This window comes from Dromiciops gliroides, chromosome 2, assembly GCF_019393635.1.
Source record: "Dromiciops gliroides isolate mDroGli1 chromosome 2, mDroGli1.pri, whole genome shotgun sequence".
In the NCBI taxonomy this organism is placed as follows: Eukaryota; Metazoa; Chordata; class Mammalia; order Microbiotheria; family Microbiotheriidae; genus Dromiciops; species Dromiciops gliroides.
The window spans coordinates 693,924,314-693,938,052 of record NC_057862.1 but is presented as its reverse complement, the minus strand read 5'-3'; the positions used below and the strand labels follow the sequence as shown (position 1 = coordinate 693,938,052).

Below are 13,739 nucleotides of genomic sequence, written 5' to 3'. Positions count from 1 at the left end.
GAGAAGTGGCCCAAGGAATTCAGAGAGGGAGCCATCCCTGGGGCTGGGCGGATCAGTAGAGATATGAGGGAGAGCGGCAGTGCCTGGCAGGGACGAGGCGGGAGCCAGAGCCGGAGCCGGTGGCGTTGGGAAGGCTGTTTCTGAGCTCAAACATCTAGGCCTGGGAGAACGAGGCAGGGTCAGCCAGTCGCCTTGTTTGGCTGCGGGGGGAAGCGGGTGTTCTCCAGGAAAGGGAGGCTTCAGCCAGGGGATGGAGGGCTCGGGAGGCCCACCCTGGGGTGATGCCAAGGAGCAGGGCCCCGTTAGCCCTGTGGAGAGGCAGTGTTGGGTGTTCCCCAACGAGAGAGAGCGGCAGCTTCTGAGGATGGAGGGGGCCTTGTTCCCGGGGCAGGCTCAGTCAGGACTCACCGAAGGGCAGATCCAAGTGAGTCGTCAGTGTTTAAAGGGAAAAGGGACAGCCCTGAGAAAATTAATTCTCCCAAATGAGACTGACCTGGTCATTTGCTGGTGGTGCCCTCGTTCAGCTCATTGGAAAAAGGCTTTCCCTTTGATTCACCGCATTCAGAGATTGTTCTCAGGCTTCCGTTACTTCCTGATTTGCGTGTGTGCAGAAAAGCAAAATGGAAAATAATTGTGCCTTTTAAATCTGCTTTATGACGAACGGTGGAAACGCTCCTTCCCCCAGCCTCCCTTTGGCAGGAAGGGTCTGGTCTGTGTAAAGTCCAGGACTCGGATGTTCCCAGAGTTCTCTTGGCTCAGCCATGTTCTTCTCAGCACCCCACACCTCCGTGGATGGCTTCATAGCCGCCGTGGCCAAAAGATGCCGCCCCTGGTGGCCGGTCTCCTGGCCATGAGCCCCACTGAACACACGGGCCTGGCTGGCCTCAGGCCACGTCCCCATGTGGCATTGCCCTGTAAGCCCTCCCCACCCGTTTGCCAGAGCTTGCTTCTGTCCTCGGAGGACCTCTCGTCCTTTCCTGGTCCAGTGAAGCATCAGCTGAGGGTGCTCGTGCAGGACCAGGAGAGGCAGAGCTGGACGGGCCTCAGGTCTCCCCCAGGCCCTTTCTCTCCTCATCCTCACAGAAAACGGAGGTCACCCAGGCAGTGAGTTAGGAGCTGCGACGCCTGCCCAGGGCCCCCAGTTCATTAAACAGACTCAGTGTCCCGAGGCCTCCCACTGACACAGACCCGTGCTGGGAAGAGGCGTCCGGGCGAGTGGGGCTGTCCAGCTCTCGTCTGCGACAGCTGGAGGGGTTTTCCCGCCCCCTCCCCCTTAGAGGGCATTGGGATAACATTGTGATGAAGGAGGAGCTGGGCCTAGAGAAGTTCTTGTCTCGGGGACTTGGAGGGGGCGCTCGTGGATCCCCCAGCTCCTGGGAGTGTCCGGGGAGGCTTCGCTGTGCCCCCCATGGGCCCCTCCTGTCTCCAGATAACTTGGCCAAGGGCAAGGGCATTGTTAATGTACTGTGGAGCCGGACTCCCAAGTGGTGTTGAAGGGCACCCTTCAGACTGAAGTGGGAAGGTCAGGAACGTGGAGCCTCGCTGGGTTTTTCTCCTTGGGTGTGGGCCCCGAGGGATATCCCGGTGCCCTGACGCTGACCACCAGGCAAGCCCGCCAAGATCAGACTCGGGGATGCGTCTCATGAATGACCAGAGAGAGAGGCCTCAGATGTTTTTGTGTGGCTCATGGTGACCTTTTCTCTTTCCTCCCTCGGGACTGGTCATCCTTGAAGGACACTTGAGAACAATGTCTACGGCATCGCGCTGTCTTTGGCCCAGCGGTATAACGTGCCACGTTGGGAAGTTTACATGACTCACCTGGAGTTCCTGTTCACCGACAGTGGGTAAGTGGGCGCTTCTTCCCTCAAGGCCGTGGGTTATTGCCTGTCCTCTGCCAATCCTGGGAGTGACGTGTGGCTCAGGTTTTCTCTTGGTCCAGGACTCACAGACAAGCCGTATTCCAGAATCTCAGAGACCCTCCTGTGGATGGGAGCCACAGCGGGTGCCTTCCCTCTTGTTTTCCCTCTTGTTGGCTGAGCGGTGGTCCTCGCCTTTTACAGACTGATGTTTACTCTGTCCACGGGCACCGTGCTCTGCTCTCTCTGATAGGACCACCCCTCCCTTAGCGTGGCACATGAGTGTGAGCAGCGAGGCAGAAGCAGCCAGGAGCGACAGCGGAATCCTTTTAGGTGCCTGTGCCGGGAGTCTCAGGTCGTCCCATCTTGTAGGTTCTGATGGGTGGCAGAGTGGGGGAGGGGATGCACGGGGAGCCCGGTGTCTGCAGAAGGCCTTGTTTCAGAAGGCGCTTGCTGTCACGCTCACTAAAGAGTCGTGGCAGCTCCACCCTCCCTGCGCATCCTGCCCGTTCCCTTCTCCCCTCACCTGGCCACTGCGCTGGCTCAGCCCTCGTCACCCACTCTGGATTGTGGCATCCTTTCCAGCCTCTGCCATCTTTAAACCATCTCGGCTCTCAAGCTCACGGTTTGGTGGTGTCTGGCTCTGTGGCCCGTGGGCCACGGCACATTGGTGCCATATGTGGGTTTTCTTGGCCAAGGTACCGGAGTGGTTGGCCATTTCCTTCTCCAGCGGAGTAAGGCAGACAGAGGTGCAAGGACTTGCCTAGGGCCACACAGTGAGACAGCGTCTGAGGCGGGGCTCGAGCTCTCCAGGCCCAGGGCGCTATTCCCTGAGCCACCCAGCTGCCTCCCCTCCGGCACCCTGTAGGTAGCGTTTAGGTGTCTCATTTGAGCCTCATCTTATCCAGGGATCTCCATGGCTCGGGGATCCGATAGATCTCAGAGAACAGTAGCCATAGTGATGGTAAAGCTGGCTTTTATAGCACACCTACTGTGTGTCAGGCACCTGGCTTTACAAATGTTACCTCATTTGGTCCTCACAACAACCCTGGGAGGTAGGGGCTGTTATGAAACCCATCTTAAAGAGGAGGAGACTGAGGCAAACAGGCCTAAGTGACTTGCCTGGGATAACAGAGCTAGTGAGTGTCTGAGGTCAGATTTGAACTCAGGTCTTCCTGACTCCAGGTCTGTTGCTCTGGCTCTACTTTGGTGACTGCGTCCAATCCGACTCGACCTTGGCAGCAGGGAGGAGAAAGAGCCCTGGGTGGCTCCGTGGCCTTCGGAGCTAGGTGTGCTGGCAGGGGGGCAGTGCCAGTGTGGCCCGCGGTCCCGTCTCCTTGTTTCCCAAAGCCCACCGTGGTCCCATTTCTCTGGCTCATTTCTCAGTTGGTCAAGGGCTCTCCTCAGATGGACCAGTGAAAGCTGGAGAGCACATATGAAGGGGAAGGGGATCAGAAGGTCCCAAGCAGACAAGTGACTCAGCTGGGCTCCCCCCGGAGCCGCGTGGGGAGGGCAGTGACTGTTGCCGTGTCCTCTTCCACACAGGTGGGGTGCTGAGGACCTGGGCGGAGCTCTGCAGCCACAGCCGTTCAGCGGCTAGTCCTCATTTCAGGACTTTGCTGGCCTCAGAGTGCCCGAGGTTCATGGGCAGCTCACTGGTGAAGAGCACCCCAAGTTTGCTCCTCGGTATGCGCTGTGATTCTTGGGCTCAGAGATCTCTGCAGGCAGTGACCGCGGCTGTGCAATCCAGAGACGCTTCCTCCTCGGAAGGAGGCCTCGGCAAATCTGGACGCATGCCAAGAAGCAGAGCCCTCCCCTTGCTGGCAAAGGTGTGGTTGTTCCAGGAGCAGGGTATGGCTGTGAGAGCTAGACTGTGAGGAGAGGTGGGCGCCCCGGAATCCATGCTTTGGCACTGGGGAGCTGGAGAAGAATTCTGAGAGGCCCTAGGACAGCAAGGTCACGTCAGCTCAGACTCAGTCTCATTCGGGCCCTTCACCGGAAGGTCCAATGCTGAAGCTGAAATCCTTTGGCCACATAATGAGAAGATGGGACTTGTTGGAGAAGAGCCTGATGTTGGGGATGATGGAAGGTGGGAGAAGGGCATGGCAGAGGACGGGATGGATAGAGAGCGTCATGGAAACAGCGAACAGAAATTCGGACAGACTTGGGGCGGGGCAGGGAGAGGAGGTGCTGGCGTGCTGTGGTCTGCGAGGCCGCCAAGAGTCGGACATGACCGCAGGACTGAGCGACAGCAAGTTGTGATTCTTGTCCCTGTCCTCCTGTCGTTCATCAGGGATTGACCTAAAGTGTTGCTTCTCTCTTTCTAGCTTTGAATAAATTAATAGCTATTTTACTTGTTTTAATCAGTCGTCATCTGCCTTTTCCCCATCCCTCCCCCATCCCAATCCCTCCTCCCAAATGAATTAGAACCACGTATGGGCGTTCAGAACAGCTTTCCCCACGTGTGCTTCTCTCATCGTGCGTTCTGCACCCTTCACCTCCATCAGGGTGAGTAGCACGCTTCATGCGTGGTCCTCTGGACTCCCGCTGGGTTGTCACGCTGGCAAGAGCGCCGCCCAAGAGGATTCCATGACCATTACACACCACAACGGGTTCCTCCATTCTCCAGGTGGGGGCATCGCCTCAGATGCCCCCTCCTTGTCCTGTTACGGTGTTTGGGGAGTCCGACCGTCCTCAGATGTTCTCTCCTCGGTTTGTTTCCTCGCTCTGCTATTGTTCTTCTCTGTTTCTTGTGGCCTCGTGGAATCATCGCCTTCTGTTTGATCCATTCTGATGTTTAGGGAGTTTGTGGCTCGGGCAGGTCTGGTGCCTCTCATGCCCAGCTGCTAATTCTCTTTCCAGTTCTTTCTTCCACAGCTCTCATTTTTTTCCCTCTTTTCCTCAAGGGCTCGCATTTCATTTATACCAGCTTTTTAAAAGCTCTCGCTTCTTCCTTCCTAGGAATCGTGGCTGGCTCTGTGCCCGAGCCAAGGGTTCCTCTGAGGCTTTGCTTGGCAATGTCTTGGAGTCATTGTCTTCTGAGCTTTCCTGCTGCTGCTGTCATGGTTCATGGTGTGTGTGTGTGTGTGTGTGTGTGTGTGTGTGCGTGTGCACATGTATGCGCGTTTGCATGTGTGTGTGTGTGTGTTTGCTCATTCTTCCAGCCCATGGCCCAGCTCTGGTCTTGATGTTACTTCTGGGCTCTGTGGCCCTTGGGAGGTTAGCTGTGGGCTGGTTCTGTTGCTGCTTTTCTGGGCTCGTGAGTGTCGTGTTATTCTAGGATCTCAGGGACAGGCTGGGGACCCGTGAGCCATCCCTGCTCCCAGAGGCATCTGCTCCAGGGCCGGGTCTGACGGCTGCCTGCCTGGTCGAGCTCTGCGAGTTCCTGACCTGGGTTTGCTGCCGGACCGGGCCCCCGTCAGGTGCTTGGAAAGCTGTGACAGTTCCATGCAGCAGATCCAGCCTCCCCTTTGGCTTGGTAATCCTGCCCTGGTTATTCCTCTGAGGCCTGATCAGTATGCTGGACGTGAGATCCTGCTTCGCACCTGGGTGCAAGGTGCGCCTTCTGCTGCTGGCTGCTCCTCTTTTTGGGGCACGCCCAGCCTCCCTACCTGTGGATGCCAGCTTTGTGCAGGTGCCCTTCCCTCTCAGCCCACTCTGCATGGGTGGCTGGGAGCTGGGAGTGTCCACTAGGAGGCCGTTGCAGTGTCCTGGTATGGGTCCGGTGGTGCCCCCAGAGGGGCCTGCGACCTGCTGCACAACCTTGTTTTCCAGTGGATTCTTTCTGGGGTCTGCATGGGACGGGCTGGCCTCTGGCTTCCCTGGCAACCCCAAGCTCTCTGATCTTGTCTTTTCTTTAGTTCTTAAGAGCACTCCTGAGAATTTCCTCACATGGACGGTTATTAAATCTGTGTTTTAGAGTACCAAGGTGTCTGTGGATGTGGATGTGATTTCATTCAGAAGTTAGACCAGGGTGAAATAGTTGCTAAAACAAGGAGCTCAGAGGAGCCCAGAAGGCGTCTTGATCAGCAAACATTGGGCTTATTTGCCCAGTGGAGACAGAGCTGCCAAAGACAACACTGGTTTGGAATAGAGACTCGACCGTAAAGTTCCATGGAGGAGGAGAGATCGCTATGGGCAGCCCTGCCAGGTAACTCAGGGATGCTGAGCAGAGTGGAGCCCATTTGGGGCGAGCTTAGTGTGGTGTCATCCCGAGGGCTTTCAAGGAGAAATGGGAAAGTGGCCATGAAGCGCTGTTTCCTCCCCTGAAGACCAGTGGCCCCCTCCCTCCCTGGGGTCCTTACGCCTCCATCCCTGAGGCACACGGAGGAAGCCCAGAGACGAGATAAGCCCCCAGACCGGATCGTGGAGAGGCTGAGGAGATGGGTCCTGCGTGGGCGGCAAAGGCCTGGATCACGAGGTGTCTAAGTACTGAAGGCATAGTCGCACCTCACTGAGGCCACGGTGGCCTCCCAGGCCCTTTGCTGCATTGTCTTCCACTTTGAATCAAGGTCATTCGTCACATACCAAACAAGGCTGTTGGTGCCGGGAGGGGTGGCCCACTGAGACCGAGGATCCAGCCCCAAGCTCAGGCCCACGAAGGATGTCCCGTGGATGACAGCGTCCTCCGAATGCGCCTAATTGTGGATGTCATTATGCTAGGACATCAAACCCTGAGAACAGCAAGGACTTGTACCCAGAGAGAGCTGGGAGCAGGGGATGGCAGGTGGGAGAGGAGAGGTCTCCAGCTCCTCCAGCTCCTGGTGGGGGGGGGCCATGTGGCCCAATGTGGATGGATGCTGTGGTCACCATCTACCCAAAGGTTGGGGTTGTACTTTCTTCAGTCTGTGTTTTCACCAGTGTCTGCCAAGAAAGAGATAGTCCTCCCTCTGTCCCTATGAGCCCCTGATGCTTCTCGCCTCACCCCAAGGCTCTTCTCTGATGTAAAAGGCCACCTCTCCATGCCTCCCATGGTGCTCCTTGAGGTAGTCATAGTAACAGACGTTTATTGAGTGTCTGAGGTTTCGCTGAGCTCTTTATAAGCATCATCTTGTAGCTATCACTGTTCTGCAGATGGGGAAACTGAGGCCAGATACATGCCAGGATGTGCCGGGCCACAGCCAGCAGGCGAGCATCCAGGGTGAGCTTGGAGCCGATCTCTCCTCACTTTAACTGAGGCTCTCACTCGCCCCCTGGTGCTGCGCCCCCTGACCCAGCACTGCCTCATCCTCTCCGGGCCTCACTTCCCTCCCCTACAGAATCTGGTAGTTGAATTAGAAGGTCATCTGTGATGTCCCCTACCTCTAAACCCTGTGGCTCCGGGGCAGCTCTGAGCCCAGCTTGGCCACGTTTGGGCCACGTTCCGAGTCTTTCCCGTGGCGGGACCTCAGTGGGAGTCGGTGCCCTGCTATCAGAGCCTCGAGAAGCTTAGGTCCCCCACGGCCCAAGGGGCTCTCTTAGGAGGACTTTGAAAGAGTAATCGACCCAGTCTTAATCTTCTTTCCGTCTTCATGTGTACTGGGCATTGGCCTTCAGGCGCACGGCCCAGAAACCCCAGGGTAGATATGGATGAAAGAGATAGTTAGCGAAGAGTTACTGAAATTCAGAACTATTTCTGTGAAGGAAAGGAAGGCAGCCAGGCTGCACCCCCCAATCGCTTTCTCCTCTGCTGCTCGAGTTAGTATTCATTGCAGCTTGAGAGGAGACTAAATACATTTAAATAAATTATTTGTCCTATAATTGCACTAGGCCCTTCCACGGACGCTTTGCTTGAATCTGTCTTCTTCCTGGCGTGATTGACAACTTGAAGCCATTATAGTACACCTTAATCATAGGATTAGCATTAATAATTCATGCCTTGTGCATTGTGTGCTGCTAAAAGCTAGTTTATGCCAATAGTTAATCTTTGATAGTCAAATATTCCCTATTTGTATAAGCTGTTTTATAGCTAAAACTTGGAGGGGGGGAGAAAGGCACTCAGCTGTTTATGAGGGTAATCATTTATTTCGTTAAAGAAAAGCCAGCAGTGATTGCCTGGCATCCATCGGTGGCCTTTGGATGCGGATTCCTTGGAATGCTTTTCGAAGATTTCATTTCGTGTTGCAAGGGGAGAGATAACGGCTCCTTTCTCGGGAGACCATTAAAATGGGCTATTGATCACAGACATTTGTAAAAGATGTTAGCACATTGTAATTTACAGGGGAAGGAGGTGTCTGTATTTATCATGTGTCAGGAAAGGTATTTCAATCCATGTGTCAATCTTGACAAGATAATTAACCCAAATTGCTGATGAGACAGACCTAATTGTGGGCACAGTGAGATCTAGGGGTGGGCGATGGGGGGAATGTCATTTGGAGACGATTGAGATTACCCTCTGTTTAAAGGAGAGAACATGAGAGTTACTCTCTTTCATTGTGTCGCGGTCCCCCAAAGGTTCTAGTACACGGAGTGTTAGGGCAAAGGATGATGGTAGAATCCCTGTGTGATGGGGCCAGGACTGACATCTACTCAGGGGCAATGTCAGATACAGTTCTGTGGTTTGGACGGCCTCTTGGACGCCACCCGTTTCGTGGTTGATGTGGGGCGTGTACACCTCTGTTGGGAGGGAGGATCTGCCTTGCTTTTCCATGCAGTTTTACTTTCCAATTCCTATGCTTGACTTGAAATGTTTTCAAGTGAATTTGGGGGGAAAATATATTTGGGATTAATTTCTCATACCAGTCTGGAGATTGTTGTTTTTTTTTCTTTGTGGCTAGATGACCTTGGGCAAGCCTTGCAAATTTCCCGAGTCGGTTCCTCATTTGTAAAATAGTCATATGATAGTTGAGTGAAAGACCTAGGGATGCTGTCCTCCAAAGGTTAGAGCTGTTGACCTCGCTCTGCAGGGAGCAGCGTGTAGCTCACGGGACGGTGAACCAGAAGAGCTCCCCTGCCCAGAAGTCTCAGCAGAAGATGGATGGCTGTGGTGGGTGGAGATGCTTCCAGAGGATCCTTGTTCCCCTACATTTAGGACTGGGTGGCCACTGTTGTCTCTTCTGACTCTGAGACGTTCTAACTTGGTGGGGGTTGTGATGCCCTCGTATGCGCCCAATAGCCTGTGGTGGCTCTGAACATCGGAAGCATCCAGCAGATAGGAGGCTCCGGTGGCCTCGAGCGTCGAAGGAGACATTAGGCCGACCTCCCCGTGTCTTAGAGCTGGCCGGTCAGCGCTGAGTGGCCGGGTGACCTGGGCAGAACCACTTAGTCTCAGCTCCTCCCTAGGAAGATGGAGCCAGGGCTTGACCATAAGCAGTGAGGATAGCAGGAAACTTACAAGGGAAGCCACCCCCCGAGCCCCTTGGGCCTGCCGGCCTCCTGTTTCGTACTGGGCTCCTCATCTCCAGAGGAGTTGGTCCTGTGACAAGGCGCCAACCTGCCATTCTTCACAACTTCACATTCCCCGTCTTATTGCTTGGCTTATCCAGATGAGGGATTCCTGAGGCCAAAGAAGCGTGGCAAGATGCCCGCTCCCACGAAGCACCCCAGGACTACGCCAGGAGCAGGCTGGGTGAGGGGACGGTCCTCATCTCAGCCATTCTGAGGAGTCTGGAGAGGATGAGGGCTGTGTATGACAACAAACCTGAGTGTTTGTCAGTCAGTGTGGTCTCTCCTGATTGTGAACGATTCCACCTCGCTAATGCTCTGTTCTTTTATTTGGGTACTTAAGGATGTTGGGAGAGCTCTTATTTGTAGGGTGGGCATCATCCTCCGTCTGCGTGGGAAAGCTTTTGCTGTATGATGCTAGCCACCAGCAAGTGGCAATGATTCGTTAGACAGTTTCCCCCGTTTCCTTCAACAGTTGACTTTGTTCCCTAAGTCTGGGCTGTGTGAGGGTAACTTTCTGTCCTTGTGACCTGACCTCGAAGTGCCCTCACAAACCCCTTCTTTTCTCTAAGTAGAGCCACGTGACTCAGTGGTCTGTCTTTGCTCACATATGGTTGGTTGTATTTGTACCAATGTTACCCATGGCGGGGGGCGGGGGGGGGGGGGCCTTTTGGGTCCACCCTTAGGTCCTGGCCATTCCGTAGGCACCATCTTGAAAGAAACCACTGGCTTGCCTTCAGCAAATCTGATGGCTTGTGCCTGTTTCTAATCTTGGTGACGCGATGTTTCCCATGGTTCTGACCTGTGCCTCGTGTGTTCGGAGAGCTTCAGCCGATCCTCTTCTGTCTTCTTGGGGAGGAGGTATTCCTCTTTCTGAACCTGCCTAGCGGGTCCATTTGAGTGGAATGAACCGTTGTGATATGAGTTTTCATCTCCTCCACAGCGCCTTTCCCAGGTTCCTGAGAACATGCTTTCCTTCCCAGGCTTCCCTATAGCATACCCGCTAGATCTCCCGTCTCCCCCATCACAGGCTACCTTAAGTTGTATTTTTCTTTTCTTTTTCTTTTTCTTTTTTTTTTTTTTTTTGCAGGGCAATGAGGGTTAAGTGACTTGTCCAAGGTCACACAGCTAGTAACTGTCAAGTGTCTGAGGCTGGACTTAAACTCAGGTCCTCCTTTATCCACTGTGCCACTGTGATGGATCTGCTGAACCTCCCCTCTGTGCAAAGAGGCGTCCCATCCTTCATCCCTGTAGAGTGCACCTCCATCCTATCCTGGGATCTGGTGCAGAATCACTTCTTAATCAACACTAGCTGAATTTTAATTTTAAAATGACTGATAATCATGCCGTTAACTCACATTCTTGGAGGACTTTCAGCCTCACAAAGTGCTTTCTGCTCAGCCGGCCACATCTGCCTCGATCCGGCACAAATGCTAAGCCGTGTGGGTGTAGCCCTGCACACATTCCTGGGGCACCCCTCTGCGAACAGACTTCCTGTCCGGCCGACAGACTCCCCATGCCCAGCCGGGCCACCTCCCTTGGCACTCTTGTCATGGTCAGGCATGCCCGGCAGTTTGATTGAAGCCCCCGTTGCCAGCTTGTCCTGCTTCTGCGAGGCCTGGGATCTCTCTTCCCGACTCCACCTGTTTTCCCTCTGGTGACGATTGCTGCCAGCTTTTCATAGACCTTGGCCCTCCGTGTCTCGTGGCCATGTGACAGCAGGGCCGACTTTGGGTATAACGACGTGGGCTTTTGTGGGCTGGGGTCATCAAAAGAATTCTGCAGTGTCCCGAGGGCAGGAAGGCCCTTCCTCTTCAACGCTGGCCCTAAGTCGTCCCTTTGGAGTCTCAGTCTCAGACACAGGCAGAGGCTGGTTCTCAGATCCACAGGATGTCACACAGACCCTGGGCCAGGGACTTTGTCCGTCTGCTTGCCGCTGCTGTGGCCTTGTTGCTTTTGCCCATTCCTCTCCCTCCGATGTCTGTGCGCCTCACACAGGATGACTTGGTGTGGCTCTTGCCTTGCTCTGTGCGCAGTAAATGCACATTGGATGGATCACGCTGGAATTCTGTCCGGCGGCTTGAGGGACCCCCTCCAGGCTGGTCGCAGAGAGGACCAGAGCAGGAAGGGGCAGGGGAGGTCTGAGCTTATGGGAAAAGGCCGAGGGGGCTGCGAAGCTGAGACGTTAAGAAAGAGCCATTGCTTCCGTGTGTGTTGGGCAAACTCAGTTCTTCTGGAAGAACGGCCCCTCAGCTGGGCCCCCCGAGTGGCTAGGGGGTTCACTATCATCCTTTCCCTCCCTCTCAGTAAGGAACCCATGTCCTTCCCCAAGGAAGCTGATGGACGGTTGGCCAAGGCTGAGAGCATGAGATGGAAAGCCCTTGGGGTGTCATCCAGCGGCTTGCCCCCCACTGCCCACGTGGGCCGCCACGCCCTTCTCCTTGCCTGGCTGGCCTCGGTACTCTCCGGGCCCCAGTCTGGTGCTTGATGCCTCCCCTTGCTCGGTCCTGGCTCTGGTTCCTGCCCCTGCCCCATCCCTATCGCTGTGACCCTTGCCCACCTTACAAGTCCTGGACCAGACAGCCCCACCATGGTCCTGCTGTCTGAAGCACAGCTCCTTTTCTCAGATCTGTGTGGCGTTTTATAGAACTGTGACATTTTGTTGCCTTGTGTGATAGCTGTTGGCCTAACATCTATTTCCCCCTCTCTCTAAGGGCCCCTAGAAGCCAGGGCCTGTGTCTCTCCAGCCTCCAGGGCTCTTCCTAGGTGTGCTGGGTTATCTGTCCATTAGGGATTCCCTCCCCAGAGCAGATCGCCAGCCCTGTGTGGTGCCAAGCATCTGCTTGCCCCACAGCCCCGGTGCCCGGGCTCTCTCTGCCCAGGGCTGCTGGCCAGTCGTCTCTGCCTCTGTCTTTGAATCGCAGCTTGTCCACGGCCGAGATAGAAGGCAGAGCCCACACCCTGGGGCTCTTCGAGACCTTGCAGGCCGAGCCGGCCGTCTTCCAGGAGCGCATGGCCAAGTATGTGTACCCAGCCATCGGGGGCACCGATCACGAAAGGCTGCTCTACTTCTTCACTCTCCTGGCAACCTGTGGCTGCCCGGGCTTTGGCAAACGTGCCATCCCGCCAGATACGCACGTTCGGCTGCTGAAGAAACTCAAGGTGGTCGCCCCAGGTAAGAGATGAAGGCCAAGCCAAGACTCCCGCGTCGCCCGGGGCAGGGAACGCTTCCCTTCTAGACAGTTATGCCCCTTTTAGTGGCGACTCCTGTTTTTATATCATCCAGATCTCTCCCGGTCCTTCCCCTTCCCTCCTCCCAACAGAATTTAAAAAAGGAAAAGGCAACAAGCAAACCTAGTCCATACCTTGTGAAGAATTGCATGTTCCGTGCAATGTTCTGCACCTGTGGGGGCCCCGTGGAGGGGGAGGGGCCAGCTCACTCTGTCTTTGTGATCCTGTGACCTTCGACCCCTGTGTGGCCACCCTAACGCCTCCTCCCTGGGTCAGAGGTGGTCCTTCTCCTTCCTTGGGAGGTTCCCTCTGCAGCTGCCCCAGCCTGCCCCCCTTCTTTGGGCCTTCCCCAAGTCTCCAACCTGTCTCCGTGCCCTGGGTGATTGGGTATCTCTCCCGTCCTCCATGCCTCTCTGCTCTCTCTTGCCACTTCGTCTGTGCCCGGGTGTCTACCCGAGCCGCCTGCACTCTTGGACGCCGCGGGCTTTGGGCTGTGGTTAGGCTGTGGCCAGTGCTCACTGACTGTCTCCTCCTTCCACCAAAGGTCTGAATTACAAGAAGCTGACCGACGACAATGCCAGTCCTCTGGACGCCCTGGAGCCCGTCCTTACCAGTCAGAACATCCTCTCCATTTCCAAGCTGGCTTCCAAAATCCCTGAACCGGACGGCTCCGTGCTCTCCCCAAGTGCCCTCTATACCGTCTGGCTGCAAAAGCTGTTTTGGAGGGGTGACCCTCAGCTCATCAAGAAGGCCCCCGAGTCCGTCCCAGAGTGGCTCCACGCCTATGATGCATGCGCCAAGTACTTTGATCGCCTCCTCCCGGGTGACCTCCTCACCGTGTTGGACGCCATGACGTTTTCTCCAAAGGCCGTGACCAAGGTAATTTCACAGATCCCTGAGAAGCGGAAGGTCCGTTTTTGGTGAGATGCTTGGGGTGGCCCCCGGGGAGGTGTCTCAGCCTCAGGGGCTGTGACCTCTGAGCTAGACGGGGACATTGAGACCTGGGAAGGGCTTCTTTTCATGGTCACCGTGCTTGTCCAGGTGTGATTGATTTAGCCTTAGACTGAACAGCCAGGCCCTGAACTATGCACTGGGGGGCAGCCCAAGCTTGGGGCCCCCACGCCTTTCCTTTTAGAACCATCCTCCCAAGGACCACAGGCTTCTGAACGGGGCCCTGGCTGGGGCCCTGGGGGCGATGTCTCCTGCCGTGAGGCACCTCAGTTTCCTCTCTGTGATGCAGGGCCGATAATCTCTGCAGCTCCCACCTTTGAAAGCTGCTTCCGGGGCAGC

At 55.5% G+C, this 13,739-nt stretch overlaps 1 protein-coding gene across 1 annotated transcript in view; it reads left to right on the top strand.

The window, feature by feature from the left end:
• NBAS (NBAS subunit of NRZ tethering complex) overlaps positions 1-13,739 on the top strand; it is a 220,832-nt gene that overhangs the window by 147,387 nt on the left and 59,706 nt on the right. The window contains exons 42-44 of the mRNA XM_043985311.1: positions 1,734-1,844; positions 12,143-12,393; positions 12,994-13,328. Coding sequence (XP_043841246.1) covers positions 1,734-1,844; positions 12,143-12,393; positions 12,994-13,328 — 697 coding nt within the window. The remainder of the gene's footprint in view (positions 1-1,733; positions 1,845-12,142; positions 12,394-12,993; positions 13,329-13,739) is intronic.